This window comes from Acanthochromis polyacanthus, chromosome 5 (genome assembly GCF_021347895.1).
Source record: "Acanthochromis polyacanthus isolate Apoly-LR-REF ecotype Palm Island chromosome 5, KAUST_Apoly_ChrSc, whole genome shotgun sequence".
Classification (NCBI taxonomy): Eukaryota; Metazoa; Chordata; class Actinopteri; family Pomacentridae; genus Acanthochromis; species Acanthochromis polyacanthus.
In genome coordinates, this window is record NC_067117.1 from 33319880 (window position 1) to 33341786 (window position 21907).

Consider the following 21907-nt stretch of genomic DNA (forward strand, 5'->3'; position numbering starts at 1 on the left):
CTTCACAACTCACGGCTCTCGGTGCTAAAAGATGCTTCAGTCCTGCAGCAGCCGAGTCCATCCAGTAAAACACAAGCAGGAAGCTGCGTCCAGGTGAGAGTATGACATTTATTTGCATTGGTAGGTGGAGGAGAGATTGTCAGGCGTCTCGTTTCCTGCACTCGTCCACAAGAACACACTGTGACGGTGAGATACCTGAGCGTGGCGTCCGGCCAACACAACACAAACCTCAGCAGAAACAGTGTTTAAGGCAAACTCTTTAGCAGGAACCAGACGACCAGAGGCTGGACAAAGACTCTCAGCAGAAACTACACATGCATTTTCATTTCCTCCTAAAACACTGTAAAAATAAACAAACAAAAAAAACCTATGTGACATTCTGGGACTGAGAGTCAACACTGATCTGTTCACTGCCTGCAAAACGTGTTCATGTAAAGGCTCCGTTCACCCAAATCACAAGAAAACTCCACGTTAATCAGGTTTTAGTGTTTCCTGTCCGCATTTAAGCAAAATAAAATGCAAAGAATTTAGTTAGTTTACAGATTTTGAGCAATAATCAGAAAGAAACAACTATTTCTCTTTTAAAATCACAGCTTTGTCTTCATAAAATATTTTTTCTCACAAAAAGAAAGAAAATCTTGAAAATATCAAATTTTTCTTAATATTCTGGACTAAACTGAAATGGCTAAAATGCTGAAATGTTTGCCTCATAGTACTCTCATCTGTTATTAACAATCATTTTATTCTTTATTCCCATAATATTACAGCCATTCTCTTGTAAAATTACACCTTTATTCTCATATTGCAGCTTATTTTGTAAAAGCAAATTTTTCTACTCTTTAAAACACGTCTTTATCATCTGAATATTATATTTTCTACCTCGTAGCAGCATCTCTTTTCATCGTTTCTCCATCAATATATTCTCAAAATATTGCAACAGTTCTCATTTTATTCTGATATTGACAATTTTGCTCTCCCAGCATTGCAAAATTTCCTGTAAATTGGGACTTTTGGAAATATAGCTTCCTTTTGCAACACTTTGCCTCATTTTCTCAAACTACTTGGACTTAATTCTTGACATGTCACACTAATTTTGCAAAATTGTGAATTTATTTTCAGAGTATTTTCAATTACATTCCCTGAAAAGGTCTAGACATTCGATTTTTTCTTCCTGCAACTATGAGATTACACTTAAAGTTTCCAAAATGCACCTCTTGATTCTCATTTTGACTTTTGTCCTTGTTTATTTTAAGTACAGCTTTTTGCTCAGAATGATCACGTAATTCTCATCAGTGATCCACTATAATAAATCTCTGAACTCCAAAACATGATGGCACCAATATCCCACCATTAATCAGCCAGAAACTGCAAAAACTGAAAGAATCATCAGTTTTTCCAACTTTCAGACTAGTCCTTAAACTACTCGTGTGATTTTGGTTTCATTTCATAAAACTTAACTAAACCTAAGCCTGAAAACATGATAATTTATATTAAAATCATTTTATTCTACATGTATCATTGGGGGGGGGGGAAATCAAAAATCAATTGTTTTTAAACCAGATTCTGTAAAAACTATTAAATTCTGAGCTCCTCAGTGCAGCTATTGAGGAATTACTGACTTGGCTGAGCTGCAGGCAGTGTCTTACTGCTCTACAGTCTGTGGAGCCTCCATTTGTTTTCCAGTGTTGGTGGCACCAATAGACCAAATGCTACATGTGTTTATCCCACGTTGTTTTGATTTTTGTAAATTAAATGATCAGAATTTTTTTAGTTGTCTGGTTTCTGTCATTCTGTGTTAAACTCAGAATACATTTCTGAGTTTTCTCTCCTTCTTCAGGGTTGTTGTGTTTCCATAGAGGATCAGGACTTTATAGTGCAGCGAAAAATGAACCAACAGTGAAGAAAAATGTGTAGAAACTGTCTGGAGTTCAGAGGAATAACCCTTAATATTCCATCTTCAGTCATTAGAGGATGAACTTTTCTATGATTTGGGTGAAGCTGCCCTTTAACACCAGTGTGTGGAAGTCTTTGTTTGGCCAACAGTCTTTTTTCTAGGTAGTGTCTACAGATACGGACCCGTACCCGTAGCCTGTGGGCTACAGATACGGCACTTTCCATTTTCCAGACAGATACGGACCCGTACGCGAGTCTCGCGAGTCAAGAAGCTGCTAACCACTGCAAACTGTTGAAAGGTAAGCAAAGGTTAAGATTAGGGTTAGGTTTAGGGTCCGTACCTGTAGTACCGATGCTACAGGTCCGTACCGCTAGCGTCTACCGGGAGTCACGTGACCAGATCTCGTGTATCTGATTGGCAAATGGAAAGTGCCGTATCTGTAGGCCACAGGCTACGGGTACGGGTCCGTACCTCTAGCAACAACCTTTTTTCTATCCAGATAACTGAACCTGAACTCATCGCGTTGCACTTAGGACCCTGTTCATGAATGACTCTCACTACAGTGGACATTTGGCATCGTAGATCATTTTAAACAAAGCGCAGAGGCAGCAACAGTAACAGAGTCAGCAGGTGGAGAAAACATAAATAAAACAGGCACAATATGCAAAAGCAAAGAAAAAAAAACTACGGTCATCTGTTGAGGACAAACGTGGAGCTGCTGTAACAGTATCAGAGGTGGAGGCAGAGCGAGCGGCAGCCACACTTCAAATAAACAGACTTTTATTAAGTTTGAACTGATTCTCATCAGTCACCACCGTAAAAACCGTGACGTCATCGTGTGACCTCATCTCCTGCTCAGTCGCCACGTGACCACGTTATGGAGGAAAAATAACGCCGACCAGATTTTAACACTTTAACAGGGAAGCTGCAACACACGTTGTTCATTTTAAATAATGTTTGATGATTCTGTATCTTCAATAAATCCCATGAAAAAAACCCCAAACATCCACAGTTCAAATCTGTGTTTCAGAGCCGGATAGATTTCATTCCTCTGTGGTTTAGTTATCGGTAAAAACTACACTGTACAGAAGGAGAAACTCAGCATGAAAAGATTTTTCTTTCTTGACTCAGACAAAATATTTTCATTTGTCAATCAATTGTATTGTTTTGGTTAAAAAAAGCTTAGCCACTTGTGAGTTATTCAGCAAACGGCGACAAATAACTAATTAAACACAAATTAACCAATAAGGCAGAATCAGTCGCCTGGTCAGACCACTCAGTCGTATAGAATGGTCTGACTGCAGCTTATCATTCTGCTATAGAAGGAAAAAACACTGAACACTTTGTATTTGTTCAGAACAATCACAGCTGTCATGGGAGGAGCTAAGCAAAGGATGCAGCTTTGGTGTTTCTTAAAATAATATTTGTTTTGGTGGAACATTGGCAGCAGGGAGATGAAATATATTATAAGAAATGCATTTTAATATGGTAACAAATGCAATGAAAATGAACAACCAGTGGCCGGTTTATACATGCAGTCTACATCCACTGAGTCAGAATAGAAGCAGGTCGTGCCTGTCAGTAAATGTGTTGTAAATCAGCTGCACTACCTGGTTGTTCCACCAGGTGGAGCCTCTTACTGTTGTACGATACTGAAAACCGCATTTTCCATCCAAAACCCCCCCCACTCTGATCCTGTAAATCACAGGATGTTCCACACAGAAAGACCACACTCAACGCATTTTCTTAGCTGATTAGCACAAACCTCAGCCCGATTCTTTATGTTTGTTATCGTACAGGTGCTGTAAAAGGAGAACACAATTTCTTGCCATGAGTGCAGATTTTGTACAATTTTCTTCAACGACAATCAGTAGCAATATTCATCAACACTGTATTCATCAATAACACAAGTTGAGTACAGTGAATATTTGTCTTGTGCTGATTTTGATGTTTGAGTCAGAGTTCTGTTTTGTATGACTTTCATACAAAAACTCCATCCTTGTTGATCCGAGTTTGTCTTAAACACATCAGCTCTGTCTGAGGTCATTAAATGTCACAGAGGTCTTTGTCATGGTGCCTATTGCCATCTAAACCCCCACAATGCTCTCTGCTTGCCAACATTTGCTGCCCGTAGTCTCAGCGACGCCTCCTCTGGTCTCTACAGTATTAAACAGTAAGAGGCTCCACCTGGTGAAACAACCAGGTACTACAGCTGATCAAGACTACATTTACTGACATGCAGGTGGAGAACTTAGGTCTTCACCATCTATTGGAGCTGGTGGAGTGACAGTTTATCTTCCTCATTCCACACTACATTTTAGACAGTGGAGCTGTACAACAAGGTTCCTGAACATCTATAGAGCAAACAACTTTGACGCAGAAATGCAGCATTTTTCTTAATGCAGATCTATTCAGTTGTCAAGCATAAACACTGGAGTGATTTTATAAACTTTAACACGTGAAGTGTGGGTAAAGGACTGACAGGATCAAGAGAGAAACATTTGATTGGAATACTAGAGCACAAACGCACCATTTCTTCTGTTTTGTTTGCTAAAACACACAAGTATGACCCATTTGAGGACATGACTGACTGATTAAACCATAAACTGCAAGCTGTTTTTACAGGTTTTATCTTCAGTAGTAACAAACATACCAGTGGACTAACACACTGGTTTTGGTCTTTTCATGGGATTTATTGACACTACTGAAATATGAAATCAAGTAAATGGATGAGGAGTGCGGAAGAGCAGAGTAACAGCTGGAGGAGTGATCTGAAACCTGATAGTACTGAATGAAAGCCGCCACATTGTGCATCTCCACTATAAAACGTCTTGATCTTTGCTCTGATCAGCTGCAAAATGTGAGAAACCCTGAGCAGCTGAGTTCTCTGTTGAGATCAGAAGTCCAGTCAGTAACGTTTGGACCTTTGATTAACACCTGCAGAGCTACAAACATCAGTCAGAGAGAGAAAATCGAATACCATGGACATATAACATATAAGCCAGTAATAGGACAATAAACAAACACAAAAGTCCCGCCTGAACTTGACCAAATGTGCAAATGTAACCAAGAAAACACTGGCAGTGACTATTTTTGCAAGTTTGCACTTCGAGGACGTGAAGTCGACGTTAAGCTTTTCCTCCAGAACATCGTCTTGCTGCCGTGAAACAGCGGCACAGTTTTCATGACGCGCAGAGGATGAGGCCGCTTTAAAATACATGAAGGAAGGGTTTATAAATGTGTCAAAGCAGGATTTGTTTTTAACTTAAAAGAAGCACAGACACTGCAACAGTTTGGTATTTACAATAGCAAAAAGGTAAAGTTACGCAAATATTACAAAAATTATAATCATGAAAAGCAAAGAGTCATACCTATACATTTTCTTGCACATGAACAGTTAAAACACACGTAAGTTTCTCTCCTTGAACTCAGCGAGTAGCACCTGAAACATCTGCTCTGTGGAACCGTCAGTTTGTCAGAAGGAGATTTCTTATTACTGGGGCAGAAGATGAAACTGGTACAAATTCAACTCTGCACTGGTGAAAAAGAAACAATGACAGTAATATTCCAGTATCTTAATATATATTATTTGTCCTCACATTCAGTTGGCAGAAGCACATACTTTACACCACGTCACCCCCTGCATCTCTACGTGGAAAACAGGGAAGAAAAGATGAGTGCGACTATCGGGGCGGGACAGAGTCAGTAATGGCCAGCGTGTCCTCAGTGAGCAGCAGAACTGAGCACTGAACAAGGCTTGATTTTGAAAACAAAAATGTGAAGATGGCAGGCAATCTGGTTGCAAACACTGACACAGTAACGCACCAAGTCAAACAAGGAAATGATCTGCAGGAGAGAAAGAAACACCGTCACTTATTACAGGCAGGAAAACAGGAGTGGAAGCCCATTACAGCCGAGGGAGGGAAAGCAGGAGAGAACTTAATGCTTTATTACAACAATTCATCACTTTTGACTCACTCAATAGCTTTTATTTAATTATTTTACACATTGTAGATTAACACTGAAGACATCAAAACTATACAAGAACACATATGGAACTATGTGTTAAAAAAAGTATTAATCTTCAGTATTAATCTGCCATGTAGAAAATAATGCAAATAAATAAAAATCACTGAATGAGAAACTTTTGACTGTATTTGCATGTTCAGATTTACAAAATCACATGTTTGACTTAACCCTCTGAACCCATCAAGCATGTTAGATTTTTAAAATCACCAAAATTACACCATTTAGCTGAGTCAAAAACTATTTTAAAAAAAAGAGAAAATGATCAGATTTTCAACTTTCCTAAAATCACTGTCAGAAAATTTAACCAAATCTGATCTTAAAATTGTGACATTTTATCAAAATTATTTTACTGTTAATTTCTCTTTTTAAAAATTCACCAAAACTTAACCATTTTTTCTGACTAGATTCTGTAAAAAATGTTAAATTCTGAGCTACTCGGTGTAACCATGAAGCCATGACTGACTCAGCTACAATCAACAGCCATGTAAAAAAAATCTGAGGGTTTCCAGCTGAACTGCAGGCAGTGGTTTGACAGAGCAGAGACGAGACAAGTACAAAAAGAAAGTAAAAATGCAAATAGTGCAGTATTTATAGCATGTAGAGTCACCATTTTTTATTTCTAGAATTAGTAGTATCTGTTGGACACACTGATTTAAGGTTTTATTAACTTTTGTAAAGCACAGAGTAAAAGAAACTCCACTTCTTCAACTATTTCTGTCATTTTAACTGTCACACTGCAGACATTTCTGAGTTCTCTCTCCTTTTTCATGGTTGCTCTGTTTTTATAGAGGTTTCAGACTTCAGATTAAAATAAAAAATGAACCCACAGTGAAGAAAAGGAGCAAAAAAAATCCACAAACTACTTGGAGTTCAGAGGGTTAACATCATTATTCTGACTCAGTGTAATAATGGAGAGTTTCTTTCTCAACTTTAATTTCTCATCATTCTGGCTTTGCATCCCATAATTTACCATTTTTAAGTACTATATGGTTTAAATTGTTGTCTTTGGTAACATTTAAAGTAATTTCTGCTCATGGTGATAATGGGCTTCCATACAACACAAACAATAAACAACAAGCATTTCCATATAATTATCCAGCAAATTTGAGACAAAAATGATGCAAAATAATCAAAGAAGAAAATGTGAGTTTGGCTTAAATAAACTCTGCTGCTAGGTGGCGCTGTAGGCTACACAACCAGAATAAACAGAGTAGAAGAAGCTGGAAACAAAAGCGGTTGTTTGCAAACTGCTAGAAAAAGAAAAAACTGACAGAATTTTTGTTCAACTACAGAGAAAAATGGAGAGAAGTCTCCAGGAATTAATTTAATCTGGAAAGTTAGAATTATTGCTTAGTGTTGGCTGGAATCAGACGTTGAAGATGATGTTTAGAAACTGCTGCAGATAAACTTAGAACATTTCAGAACCTATTCAGAAAACCTTGTTCCATTATCCATGTAGTACACGGAGTCTTTATTTAAAAAAACACCTCAAGATAGCAAAATTAGAGACGTCTTTTTGAATTTTGCAGCTATAATGAACTTTTTTTCTGGTGTGATACTTGAAAATAATTTATGAAAAGAGCTCATTACTAAATAAACACCAACATCGCTGATTAAACGCAACCATCTGACGTTCATGGGACATTTTGACTCGTCACAGCCGGAAAGGTTCAGTTAAAATTATCAACACTGGACACTAAAGTCACCAAACTCTGGATCATCATCAGTATTTTTAGTTCCACCTGTACGTTTCTGACTCTGATGAGTCAAAATACCAGGAGAACATCCGTGATCCATCTACAGAATCCTGCATACTCACCAGTGCAATCCAGAGCACCAGGTACTCGTCGATAAAACTATTGAAATACTGATCCAGGAACAGGAGTCCTGGTCCCAGGAAGGCTAAATCGTGGAGATGCATCTCACTTTTTGTCATATGTGCTACCTGAGGATGGAAAGAACAAATAACTTTAAACTTTTAAACATTTAAACTTCTGTGTGCAACAACCTCTGCAGAGCATCGGCTTCTCCAGAATGTCAGGTTTAAGATGGCCGACACAGTTGGTTAGATCTTCCCAACTGTGTCAGTCATCTTAAACCTGAGAGATTCAACAGTATTTCTGGTGTCTTAATGTCTGACAGTTAGCTTTTAGCTTCTCTTTAACACCCATGTTATTTGAAAATTATCATCTCTGACTCTTTAATTACATTTTTTGTTGTTATGTTGAATTGTTTACGAGCTCAACAAAGTAACTCGTGATGGAAACAATAAAATTAATTCTAATCTAAATCATGAGAACTCACTGCTACAAACAGGAACATATTGTTGAGCTTAAAACTGCAAAACTAAAAAGGCAAACCAGGTGGACTTAGAGCAAACGATTAGTCCTGTTAATTCTGTCGACTCTAGAACAGGGGTGCCAAACATGTGGTCCGCGGGCCAAAACTGGTCCTCCAGAGGGTCCAATCCGGCCCTCAAAGTGTAAAAATTCCACAGAAGACATTAACTGCAGATTCTAAATTTGTAAAATTATACATTTAAAATAATTTCTAGACCATGACAAGTTGTTTTGATCAGAAAATTAAATACTACATTGCTCTTTGTTCTTGTGTCATGTTGTGTCGCATTTTTATAATATTTTGTCTCGTTTTCGTCTTTTCTGTCTGACTTTTGTCGCCTGTCTCATGTTTTGTCGTATGGTTTCCTTTTTGTCTCACTTGTGTTGTCTCCTTTTTTATCACTTTGTTTCTTTTCTTTTTATCTTCTTGTTTTTCTCATTTGTCCATTGTTTCGTCACCTAACTTTTTTGTCTAATTTTTGGGGTTTGTTTTGTTCGTGTCACTTGTCTAAATTTTTTTGTTTTGTCTCTCATTTTTGGTTGTTTCTTTGTCAGAGTTTTGTCAGTTTGAGATAACCATGACTAAATGTTTTGTTCTTCTGTAGACACTGTGATCTATACATTTTTAATGTTTAAATGATGAACTGAGGCATAATATTGTTGAAATTGAGTTTATTTTTAAGAAATTTAAGGTTGTTCATAATGTTTTATAAAAAGATAATTCCTTAAATGGGACCATTTTCAGAATGTCCTTTTTTTTGCAGTAAAACAAAGGAAACATTTGGAGTTCTGGTTATTATGCTGTGATTTTACTGGTCACTTGAGATCAAATTGGGCTGAATGTGGAACCTGAACTAAAATGATTTGACTCCCCTGATCTAGAACCATGGTTTTATAAATCCTCAATCAGGAACTCTTGTTTTACTTGTAAATGAAACCATACTAATTGCACTAACTTTAAAAATGCATAATATTTTATCTTTGTCTGTTCAAGATTATACTGTGAAGCATTTCACCCAGAAGCAGAGCAAAAAAAAACAAAAAAAACAAAAAAACACAGCAAGCAGGTTTGAAATAAAATAAAATAGCCAAAATTACACCATTTATCACAGCAAGAATTTGGCAAAACAGAAAAAAAAATTTGATTCTGAACCGCCTGGCAGTCCTCGAATGACTCATCGGTAACCACAGATTAGGCCATGGAAATATCTTTCATAGTGCATAGTTGCCTATGCTAGATTTTGATTTTTATCATTCCTCATGGGCTATGGTTCACTTTGCATCTTATAAAAAAACAAAAAACTATGCTGTTAGTTCGGGAAAATTAACCAAATATAAGCTTGAAATTGGGGTATTTGATTAAAAATCGTTTAATCTGCATGTCTCAATTTTTTTTTAAAAATCACCAAAAATAAAATGCTGACACCAGATTCTGTGAAATCTCAAACTGTGAAGCTGTGAATAAAGACATTAAAATATATGTAATTTTAAATGATTTCTAGCTGCACTGAGTGCCATTTCTCTCTCCTATACTCAATGTTGTTCTGTTTCCATAGAGGTTCAGGGCTTTATATTGCAATGAGAAATGAATTCAAAGTGCGCAAAAATGTGACAGGAACAGAAAAAGCTCAGAGACTCCTCAGTTCAGAGGGTCAAACAGCTAAATTCATGCTGGACTTGCTCTGCGTTGGAATGAAAAACGTCAAAAAAGTTCCTTTAACTTTTCAATTTTACTTTCTGAGCATTTAGGAGACCAACATCTGCAGAAGGAATCACAAAAACAAAGAGGTGAGTCCGACTTACAACTAATTTATTGGTGATTTTGGCCGAGACGAAGCCGAACGCCAGGATGTAAAGACACGGATGTTTCTCAAAGAGCTGCACAGCGGACTTCTTGTAAATCATCATGGCCAAAATGATGACGGAGCCAATGTGTAGGACTGGAGAGAGGACGCTGGTTCCCTGAAGACACGTGAGAAACACAACGTCTGATGAAGCTTGTACTTTAATTTGAACACATTATGTTAGACATAAAATTAGGAGAGTAAAATTAGCTTGAGTGAGAGGGAAGAGCACATCCAACAAAAAACTGCAAGTTAGACAGTGCGTGGGATTTCAGTTTGTATAAGTCTAGGAAACTAAAATTACAATTAAGTAACTACAACTAATAAAATGTGAAAATGAGAAGGAAATTCCTCGGACTATTTATGGCAAACATGTCTCAGAAGATTTGTGATTTTTTCCCAAACTTTGACAGTGAGAAAACAAACTTCCTGTGTTGCAGGAGCTCTGGGAGCAGAGCATCACTGCACCAGGAGACACTTCACCTGAATGGAGGTTAAATATAAATCAGGATTTTTGCTTTTGTTTTTTAAAAAGAGCACAGTCCTGGAACTTTTTGATCAACTATCGTACAGCCTGCAGACACGTAATTCTCATGCTACTTTCTTTTCTACTCTCTGTCCACTTGAAGAACTTCTTTTTACACGTCACAGCAGATTTGTCAATTTTCAAAACTTTCTCTTCTTGTGAAAATAAAATAAATTTTCAACTGAATGGTTGCCGTTTGGATACACTTTAGAAGATTCAGCTTGTCACTGATGGAGTTTAACATCTTCACAAGAAAGGACATCCAGGGAAAGTTGAAGAGTTGCAGGAGCTCTGGGAGCAGAGCATCACTGCACCAGGAGACACTTCACCCCAATGGAGATTAAATTTAAATCAGGAATATTTTGTTTTTGTTTTTTAAAAATGGCACAGTCCTGGAACTTTTTGATCAACCTTCGTACACCTTGTGGACACGTAATTTTTAAGCTACTTTCCTTTCTACTTTCCATCCACTTGAAGGACGTCTTTTTACACGTCACAGCAGATTCCTGATTTCTTAAAAAAAATCTCCACGCCTTGTTTAGGAGATTCAATGTCACTGATGGAGCGTAATGTGTTGACAAAAAAGGACTTCCAGGGAGAGATAAAGTGCTGCAGGAGCTCTGGGAGCAGAGCATCACTGCACAAGGAGACATTTCAATGAATGGAGGTTAAATTTAAATCGGGAATTTTTTTTTTCGTAAATGGCACAGTCCTGGAACTTTTTGATTAACTGTGTACTTCCTGTGGACGCTACTTTCTTTTCTATTTTTCCATCCACTAGAAGGACTTTTTTGTATTTCATTCATGTATATTCCTTTTTATAAATGAGCAGTAGATGACCTTCAACATTTTTCAAGCATTGCTATGCAAGAACAAAAATTTGGTCTACATGTGGACGTCCACAAAACACTCTCACTGTGCTGGAAATTTTATGACATTTTTTACAACTGGCAAATTTCACCATCTTCCCGGTAGCTCTCTGCTGTTTGGTTCATTTTCTAACCCCTCTCATCCCAACCAGTTAAAGCTGATGGCTTCCTTCCCTGAGCCTGGTTCTGCCGGAGGTTTCGTTTCCTCCTTTCTGTTCTAGTTTTTTTTCATTCCTTCCCACCGTCGCTCACAGGCAACTTTAGATTCTTGGGTTTTCTGTTGTTTATAATTCATAACCTGTGTACCTTACTATGCTAAGAGCTGTGGGGTGACATATGTTGTGAATCTGCGCTACGTAAATAAAACCGTCTGTGCACACACCTCCGATATTTTGTTCTTACACCACAAACAAATCAACAGAAGCACCAAAGCTTCCAGACTTACCGCTATTGTGGATCCGTTTTTGCCCACACCTCCTGTAAAAATAACTCTGAAGTAATTGGTGCAGGAGAAGATGGCTCCTAAAAACGTGCAGATGGCAGGAACCATTTTCATCTGGATATTTAGGATCGGAATCTGGGAATCAAGACATTAACACAGTGAAGATGGTAATAAAACACACATTAAATCATGCTGCTGTAAGTTTCTGTGTGAGTCTTTACTGTATATGAACTATGAAAGCACCATGAGTAATGTTAGGAAAGGCGACAAGCGCTCAGAGCTTTTTGTATTACTTCTAACCATCACAGTAAAACACGACTGTTAGAGCAGCATTAAAATTACACTGAACTCACCAAGAAAAACATTACTGTTACATAATTATGGCATCATTGTCACTGATTTGAATCTGTAGGAATTAGAAGCGATCAGAATTACCAGTGACTGCCAAAAAGCAGATCCTCCCACGGCGGCCAGCAAATACATGATTATAATGAAGATTTGCACCTCAGTCACATCAATGCTGAGTGGGAGGAGAAAGCAGAGAGTTTAAAGTGAGGATTAGTGACGTCGAGCAGCACAGTCTCGTCCTGCAGCCGTCCTCCACAACACACCGCTGCTTCTGAGCAACATCTGGAGGCCAAAGAGTGGACGGGAGCAGCTGCAGTAAAGGTGCGATCAGCAACATTTTACTGGCTCTGAAATCCAAACGACAGCCGTCATCTCTGGGTTTCTAAAGGTTTGACGGTCGAGTGAGTCATCTGCTGAACAGGAGAGGATTTGGGGATTTTTTTTTTCAGTTAATATTGTTTATTAATGCTTCAGTTTGGGATCTATTGTCGATGCATTTAGGTCACGTCAGTGTTTTTATACAGAGCATTTAAAATGACAGCGGCGGCATCAAAGTGTTTTCCAGAAAGAAAGATTATCAGTGGCGTCATGAATTAACCAGATAAGTTTAAATGTTGGTGTTAAGGCCCTGTAGAGTTAAATATGGTGCATGTTTATCTGAGTCAAACCCTGCAAAATGATTTTAAAGTGCTATTTTACCGGACTATAACACATGTTAGGAGTTTAGACAACAACCAAACTCATGTAATATTACAGCCAAGACCCTACGGGGTTAGAAATCACAGAATAATACATACATAAATAAATAATAATAAATAAGGCTGCATTATTATGAGGATTAATGCGGTTACCCTACAAAAACATACAGATTCTTTCAAGCCTCTCTCAAACCATCTGCCTTCTTTAGCTAGAACACAAACAATGCTGCCGTCAAAGGAGTGTCTTTGATTTTCTAGATGAAGGCAAGCTGCTGAGTTTTGTCCTGAGGAGCTGCCATCTTGTGTTAGAGTTGTTTATTTTCTTCTATATACAGGTCTGTGAACTCCTCGCTGCGTTTGACTGCAGATTCAACACTGATTAGCTTGTGTCTTTGAGGTTTTATCCTCAGTGTGAACCAGCTTGCATCTTTAGAGTGCTAAAGGATGTTTGGAGAAAATTCTTCTAAAATTCTGAGACACTCCAGCTACATGTGGTACAAGAGGGCCGTCTTGTTTTACCTGTTCTTCTTGTTCTAAATCAGAGAAACTTTGACAGATTGTCCCCAAACAGTACATCCAGTGTTTGTTTTGGTGACCCTGTGGAATAGCAGGTTTCTGGTGAGGATTGAGCTGTTTAAATCTAACACAGCTGGTTGGTTCCACTGCTTCCTTTGGACAAATAAATATGAATTTTGGTCGCTGGCCTGTGCAGTAACATTTGTGTATGTGCCTTTTTGCTGATTTATGACTAATATTTATGAGACCAAAATGGACAAGCAAGAAGCAACCAGAAAATGAAGGCCTCTGAGTTCTCAAGCAATTTTTGACCAAAGTTTCTGGCATGACTACGTGCCATGAAGGGATTTACTACTGAACACACTCTGAACCATTTGTGTCTTTTCTGTTTTGTGTAACTTGACAAATCACTGCTTCCAATAAAGCATAATCAATGATTGGAAGAATATTGGGAAAAGTGCCATAGTCATTTACCACATTAACAGCGTCTAGACTGGATTTCTGATTAATTTAATGTTATCTTCAATGAAAAAAAAGATTTTCTTTCAAAAATAAGGACATTTCTAAGTGACTAAACTTTTGAGCTTTATCTGGGGATCACATTCAGATGATGTCTTTAACCCTCCTATTGTCTTCGTTTACAGGTACCAAAAATATTGTTTCTTTGTCTGAAAAAAAAATCCAAATATTCAGCAAAAAAAATCCCCAAATTTCTGAAAATTTGCAAAATCTTCAGGAAGAAAATTCCAATAATTCCTTAAAAGCTTCCCTGGAAAATTATATGTAAAAAATAATTTTAAAAAATTTGCAAGAATATTCTTGTAAATATTTTCCAAAAATGAATAAAAAGCTTCCAAAAAAATCCTAAAAATATCTAAAGTATTTACAGATATATCAGCAAAACGTCTGATATTTTTCTTTAAGAAGATTCACTTTTTTGTGTGTGAATGTTGTAAAAGAAACATTTTTTTAACATTCCTTTTAATTTCACAAAAAATGTTCAAAAATTTCTCCAAAATGTTTTACTGTGAAAAGATTTTTCTTCCACATTCTCAAATGTTAAAACGGGACAATTTGACCCACAGGACGACACCGGGGTTCAGGAGCCACATTTTTACTGGCTGCACCTTTAAGCAGAACCGACTGTAAAAACTGAATTTCTGCGTTTTATTGCATGCAGGTCAGCGCTGGTTGTGGAAGCCGACGGCAGCGAGTCATGCAGGCAGCAGCCACGAGGTTTTACCATCACGTTCCACAGACCGGGACCCACAGTGGCTGTGAGCATCTGCAGTCCTGCTAGACAGAGCTGCACCTCTGTTATGTCAAATCTACACACAGAACACATCCACATTTATTCCCGCAGGCCTGGACATGTACCTGCTGCCGTCTAGTGAAAGGACAAACAAAAGACTGCAACTAGTTCAGCCACTCTGATAACTTCTCTTTCTTCTCTCTACTGAAGTCAACAGGTGCCTGATAAAACCTGTTCCCGGACGCCTGATACTCTCCACACTTTATCCAGCAGATTAAATATTCACATAAACAGCACTTTCCTTTCAGCACTCCACTATTCTCACGCTTTCTTCTACCTCAGTAGCAGGTGTTAGCTTTTTAGAGTAATATTGGAATTACAAATTCATGCACCATGAAGAAACATCGATCCTCAAATAGAAGCAGCTGTCCAACTGGAAATAAAGGTGAGCAGAACAAACAAATAAATAGATAATATTTGTTAGGGTTAATCCAGTTTTCATGGATTTATTTTGAAGCTTAAAGACATTTTTTAACTTTCAAACTTCAGAAAAAGAACTGAGGCAGTATGTGGTTAACACTACGCTGCATTTATTCTGCATGCAGAACTGCTTTAACCAAATCAGTCTGGTTGGAAATAATCACATTAAAACACACAAAAACAAAGATAATCTAAGAAAACAACATTTAGCTGTGAATGTTTGGCTGTTGAATCTCATCAGGTGGACATAAAGCTGACTTTCTTCTGCTTAATTTAACCCTCTGAACCCCAAACCATCATGTTATCTTTACAAAATGGCCAAAATTACACCTTGATCACATCCAGAAACTGTGAAAACAGAGAGACTCGTTCTCGTTGGATGTTAAAATTCCTGAAAGTCCTTGAACTCCTCGTCTGTCAGAAAACTTAACTAGACCCAGACTATTTTAAAAAATGTTCAGAATGTTGATTAGCTTTCTCTAATTTTTGTAAGTTTGTTGATCAGGGAATTTCAAGTTGTTGTTTTTTTCTATAATTGATGTCATTCAGAAGACATTTCTGAGTTCTTTCTCCTTCTTCATGGTTGTTTTGTTTCCACAGAGGTTCAGGACTTTAGATTAAAGAAAAAAATGAACCACAGTGATCAAAAATGTGACAGAAATCATTTGGATTTCAGAAGAGACAAGTATGGAAACAAATTAAAAATGTAAATGGTTAAATATACTTCATATTTTTATCCAGTTCGGTAACATCTGTGGTCACTTGGAATAAAGGCGTTGATTTCAGTTTTTTTTTTTCAATTTTTGTAAAAGAAACTACTCAAGAAATTCTACTTTTCTTTTGTTATGATTTCTGTCACTCTGTGTCTCACTGCACAGAAGACATTTCTGAATTTTCTTAACTTCTTTGTGGTTGTTCTGTTTCCATAGAGGTTCAGGAATTAATCCTACAGTGAAAAATGAACCCCCAGTGAAGAAAGATGTGACAGAAGATCAAAATACCCAGAAAATGTTTGGGGTTCAGAGGGTTAAATTATTCTGTCTTCAGACAACAGTGAGATAAAAGTGCATCCAATCGGTATTTGGATTATTATCTTTAGCGTGACAAAGGAAACATGTTCTAATGTCCTAATAAGGACTGTGCTGAAACATTCAGGTGTACAAAGAAATGAGAAACATGAGACACAATGTCTGGAAATTCCTGTCAACAGCATAAAATAAGAAAACAAGCAGCTTTTGTCGACTCACATGCCAAAGCGCAGCGTTCCCGACACGTATGTCTGCCAGTGGGCGCAGTAGAACATGAACATCCCGGCAAAGCAGCAGAAGAACATCCAGTCTGGGTTGGTTCCCAGCTGCACTGCTATACTGGTTCCCAACACCACAAACACTGCAGACACAAACAGAACAACGTCGTCATGACAACAGGCTGCAGAGTCACGGCAGGGGAGAGGCACAGGAAACCAACTGACCGGTGGAGAGGGAGTCACAGCCGTGGTCGAACAGTTCGCCCAGCGGAGAGCTGCTATTGGTGCGTCTGGCCTGCTTCCCATCGATGGCGTCCAATGACTGGTAGATGAACAGACCCACCGCACACAACAGGTACGCCCACAGAGGAGCCTGAAACAACAACATACAGATTTACACCACTGTTCAAAAGTTTGGGGTCACCCAGACAATTTTATGTTTTCCATGAAAACTCACTTTCATTCAAGTGCTAACATCACTGAACAAGGGTTTTCTAATCATCAGTTAGCCTTTCAACACCATTAGCTAACACAATGTAGCATTAGAACACAGGAGTGATGGTTGCTGGAAATGTTCCTCTGTACCCCTATGGAGACATTCATTAAAAATCAGCCATTTCCAGCTACAATAGTCATTTTCCACATTAACAGTGTCCAGACTGGATTCCTGATTCATTGAATGTTATTTTCTTTGAAAAAAATGCCTCTCTTTCAAAAATAAGGACCTTTCGAAGTAAATGAACTCATTTTCTCCTTATTGTGTGATTGTTCTCTGACTTTGGCAGCAGTTTTAAAGTCTCTGTAAATAAAACTGAATCATCACTACAGCTATGGTCTTTAAACTCCTGTGTTTAGAGAGTTTGTCAGACGATATTATTAAAGCAAATTTTGAACACATTTCTGAACTGATTACTGGAAGTCATCTTAATCAATAATCAGTAACAGCTGATGAACTCAGTGGACTTCATTCCATGTCCTTTTACAGCCGTATGCAAGAGAGGAACTCTGTCTGAAGGTCATAAACCACCAGAGAAGTCATCGTCATGGTGCCTGTTGTTAGCTAAACCCCCCACAATGCTCTGTGCTTTCTGAACTACCTTTAGTCTTTTTTGTGTTCTGCGTTAATGCCTTTTCAATCTGTTAAATAAATATTAAAATATAGCATATGAAAGCACAGAGGGCAGGAAAGAAGCTAACAGATGCTTTGTTCTGAGATCATTGAAAAATTTTGGAAGAAACTCTTATGGAGGAAAAAGTTTAATAAAAGTCTGAATCGAGTTGCTGCTAGAATGACTGCAGCTGACCAACGACTGGAGCCGAAAAACACCGACCCAACAACGCAACAACCACATGGCTTACACCAGCTAAAAACAGGTGCTATAATGAAGTGAATGTAACCCCACCCCCACCCCCACCTAACAACCGACTCATCGTCCTCGATAGTGGAAATCAATCTTGTCCGCTCTAATAATAACAGAAAACAAAAACCGCACACATTAGATCCTGAGGTTTATTCAGGGCCCTGAGAGTTCTGTGTTTTCTCAAGTTTCTCAAGCTGAAAGTATTTCAAAGAAGATGGCTGACGTGTAGGTATGTGGACCGTCCAGAGGACCAGGAGGTTGTGTGAAGTGTTTCCATCTGAAAATTTCAGCCGCTCCACTGTTGGTGGTGGGCAGCACAAATCTCAGAGACAGAAAAACCCAAAAACTCCATAGAAACAGAAGAAGTCAGTGAGGAAATATGGAGAACTCAACATTTTAGGTGGCGCCTTTGAATAAATCAAATCATTTCTCATGCAGAAACCCAGCATCCTCCTGTTTTATACGTATATTTGACCTTATTTTTGTAAAAACTTCCCCGTTTTCTGAGGGGCTCATGTTCTACTTCACTGTAAATGGAAATTCAACACTTTTCCATGTTTATTTTTGTCTTTGATAAATTCCACAGACTAGCAGAGTTGTGAAATGCTACTAAGAGTGTTTTCATTCATGAATTGTGTTGAATTTCTGCTCTTGTTCCATACACACTACCGACAGTAGTGGAAAACTACCGAACACCTTCTGTTAAGTACAGTACTTAACCATAATTAAGTATCAATTTGAGGCTTTTAAATACAGTTCTGCTACATTCTCCTTCCACTCGACTTCCTTTCAGAGGAAAACATTGTTCTTTCAATTCCCCTCCTTTATCTGACAGCTATATTTACTAGTAACCCTCCAAACAGCAGATTCTGGATGTTCTTTTGCGCCTGTCACATTTCAGACAAAGTCGAATTTCTCTAATTATTTATTTAACAGAAAATGAAAAATTTTGTAGTTCAGTTGTCCCCAACCACTGGGCCCCATAGAAGGAATAGAAATGTTTTGTTTTGTTATTTTGTTTCCGGTAGAGTCTCTTCGTGGTGTTTTATTTTGAAAAATGATTAGATCGTCCCGGCCAAAATTCACAGAAAAACATCTCCAGAGAGCGCAGATACATATTCAGCAATAAAAACAAATTAAATTTACTTAGGACACATTTTTTTAAATTTTAAAAAACACACAGTTATTTGTTATGTGTGGAATGACTGGTCTGTAGAAAAGTGTCTTGCTTGAAACCAGTCTGTGGTGCAAAAAAAGGACTGATTTAATCAACTTGTCCAACTTTATTCCAGCTGTTCTCAACACTAGAAGAAACGGTGACTACTGTAGATATTACACATGTAATACAGTTATTATACAACAGTTGAGTAAAAAAACTGTCAAATTACAAACAGGTGGAGTAAAAGAATGATTTAAAACAGTATATTTGTGTGATAAGGTTCCATAATGACTCACCTGCTCAGTGGCAGTTGGACAGTAATAGACGAGGACGAGGGTGGTGAAGACGTTGGTGGCCAGGCCGATGATGGTGATGAGGTTGGGGGCGATCCAGGCCGGGACTCTGCCCACCAGCCACTCCCAGTAACGCTGCATCAGAGGCTCCAGCAGGGAACGTCCAGCGCTGCTGTACCTGCAGGACGACGGAGAGATGAGGTCCTGTGGAGGTTCACCTTCTAATCATGATGACGACCCACCATCACAACAGCACCGCTTCCTGCAGCTTTCTCTTAGATGTTCGATCTATTTTCTTGTCTTTTAATGCACGTTTATGATCTTGAGTCTATTTTTCTAAAGATCTATGTCTACCTTTATATCATTTTCGGAGGCAGTGGAGATGTGTAACGATTAGCCAACGTTTGTCTGTCTGTCTGTCTGTCTGCAACATTACTCAAAATCGGACTAACGTATTTAGATGAAATTTTCAGGGAAGGTCAGAAATGACACAAAGACCAAGTGATTAGATTTTGGCAGTGATGCAGCTTACAGTCTGGATCCACGCATTTGTTGAAGATTTCTGTATCATTTCGAGATAGCGGGACGTCATCACTGTAACCACGACAAGTGAACATTACATCAGCTGCCTGCCAATAATCACACGATTGTGATCCTACTACAAACCCACTACTGTAGACTTCTCTGTGGGAAATGATACGACTGAGCAGCCTTGCACTCTCTGAATGCTTTTCTTGTTCTTAATGTATTTCTTTGCGATTGTAAAGCACCTTGAATTGCTTTGCATATGAATTGTGTTATACAAAATAAACTAACCTTGCCTTTCATTACAGTAAAAACAAATATTTGTTTTTATACTGGAAACAGAGGAGAAAGTGAGATTGTAAAATTGCAGGAGCTTCAATTTTAATTTTAACTTTCATAACAAATTTCATCTTAACCTGAACTCCACCAGAAGGTTTGAAAGAGATGTTATATTAGGAAAAAAATGCGATTTAGTCAGACCAGAATTTGTAAAAACAGAAGGAGCTGCCAGATTCTCAACTTTCCAACCGCACTTGAAATACTCATTGGGTTGCCGGAGAAATTAAAGATCTAACCTTATAACATATTACATCAAAATCCCTTTATTCTACATGTTTCATTTAAAATATGACAGTGTTACTTTTAAACAGACAACTCAATAAGGAAAGGATGGTTTTACATGTTTGGACTGCATCTGCAGTCTCTTCAGAGCGTCGTCTAACGTGTCCTCAATGCAGATGCAGTCGAAACATGCCAGCAAGGTAAAACCATCCTTTTCTTTTTGAGTTGTCAGTTTAAAAGTAACACTGTTTTGTACTAAGAAACAACAAAATTAACATAACCCAATCATTTAAAATATGGTCAAAAAATAAACCTTTGCTCTAAATGGATTTGGTAAAAAAAAATAAAAATTTGAGCACCTCGGAACAACCAAGAAGACATTAATGATTCAGCTGCGATCAACAAAAACTCTCATCTATGCTCTTATCTGAGCTTAAAATTGTGATATTTTACCACGTTCACTTTATTCTACATGTCTCAAATGAAAACCAACCAGAAATAAAACATTTGCTCAAACAAAATTCTGTAAGAAAAAAAAAATCCAGAGCTCTAGGAAACAACCAGGAAGCCGTCAGTGGCTCAGCTGTAACCAACCAAAATTCAGGATCTTTTTTCTCTGAACTGCAGTTTTTACAAAACGGATGAAAGACAATAAAGGAAAGGAACTAAAATGGAAGAATCTAAATATTTCAGCTATACAGAGTCACTATTTTGACCAGTTTTGGTAACACCTGGCCCGTTTGCACCTAAAAAAAATGCTGGAAATGTTGATTCCAGGTCTTTAAAATTCTTGTAAAATAAACAATCAAAGATTAAAACTTCCCTTTTTTATAATTAGTGTCATTCAGACTGTGTTATTCTGTACAGAAGACGTTTTTGAGTTCTCTCTCCTCCTTCATGGCTGTTCTGTTTCCACAGAGCTGCAGTGAGGAAACGTTTGAGAGGAATAAATAACCTCGTCCCTCTACTGTCTCATTCATACATCCAGGTAAAGTCTGTTCTAAGTACCTGTGCTCCTCCAGTCTCTTGAGCTGGTGTCGAGACAGAGGGGGTGAGGGCAGCTCGATCAGCCTACGCAGCACTCCGGGGGCCAGCCAGCAGGTTGCCTCCATACCCATGCCCTGCCCAGGGTCCTTGTCCCGGCCAAGACCTCGGCGGGAACGCAGACCCCCCCTTGCTGCTGCCCCGTGGCGCTCATGGAGCCCTGCTGCCTGGTCCGGTCCCCGACAGCTCTGCCTCTGCCACTGTCCTGATGAGGGCCACAGATCCACAGAGGGGCTGGAGGGTTCCTGGAGAGAGACAACACAATGACACAACAGGAAAACATCACGACAGTAAAACATCACAACGACGAAACAAAAAAAAAAAACTCACAACAATATAACATGGCGGCTCGGCCACAAACTTTTTCTTTTATTTCGAAAACACTTCAACAAATAGTATTTCTGAAAACATTTGAGGAGAGAAATAAGCTGTGCAGCTGCTAAATCTGTCCTTGTTGTATTTCACCGATGACTAGTTAAGA

The 21907-nt window shown here is 38.3% G+C and overlaps 1 protein-coding gene across 1 annotated transcript; it reads right to left on the reverse strand.

Moving 5' to 3' along the window:
- Window positions 1-88: 88 nt before the first annotated feature.
- cept1b (choline/ethanolamine phosphotransferase 1b) lies at window positions 89-21670 on the reverse strand. Its single transcript, XM_051948144.1, is given in 10 exon segments — window positions 89-5740; window positions 7743-7868; window positions 10066-10224; window positions 11947-12078; window positions 12379-12463; window positions 16485-16626; window positions 16709-16856; window positions 19300-19474; window positions 21391-21556; window positions 21559-21670. Coding segments are annotated over 10 exon segments (1278 nt in total). The 5' UTR covers window positions 21581-21670; the 3' UTR covers window positions 89-5617.
- Between the last annotated feature and the right edge of the window lie 237 nt (window positions 21671-21907).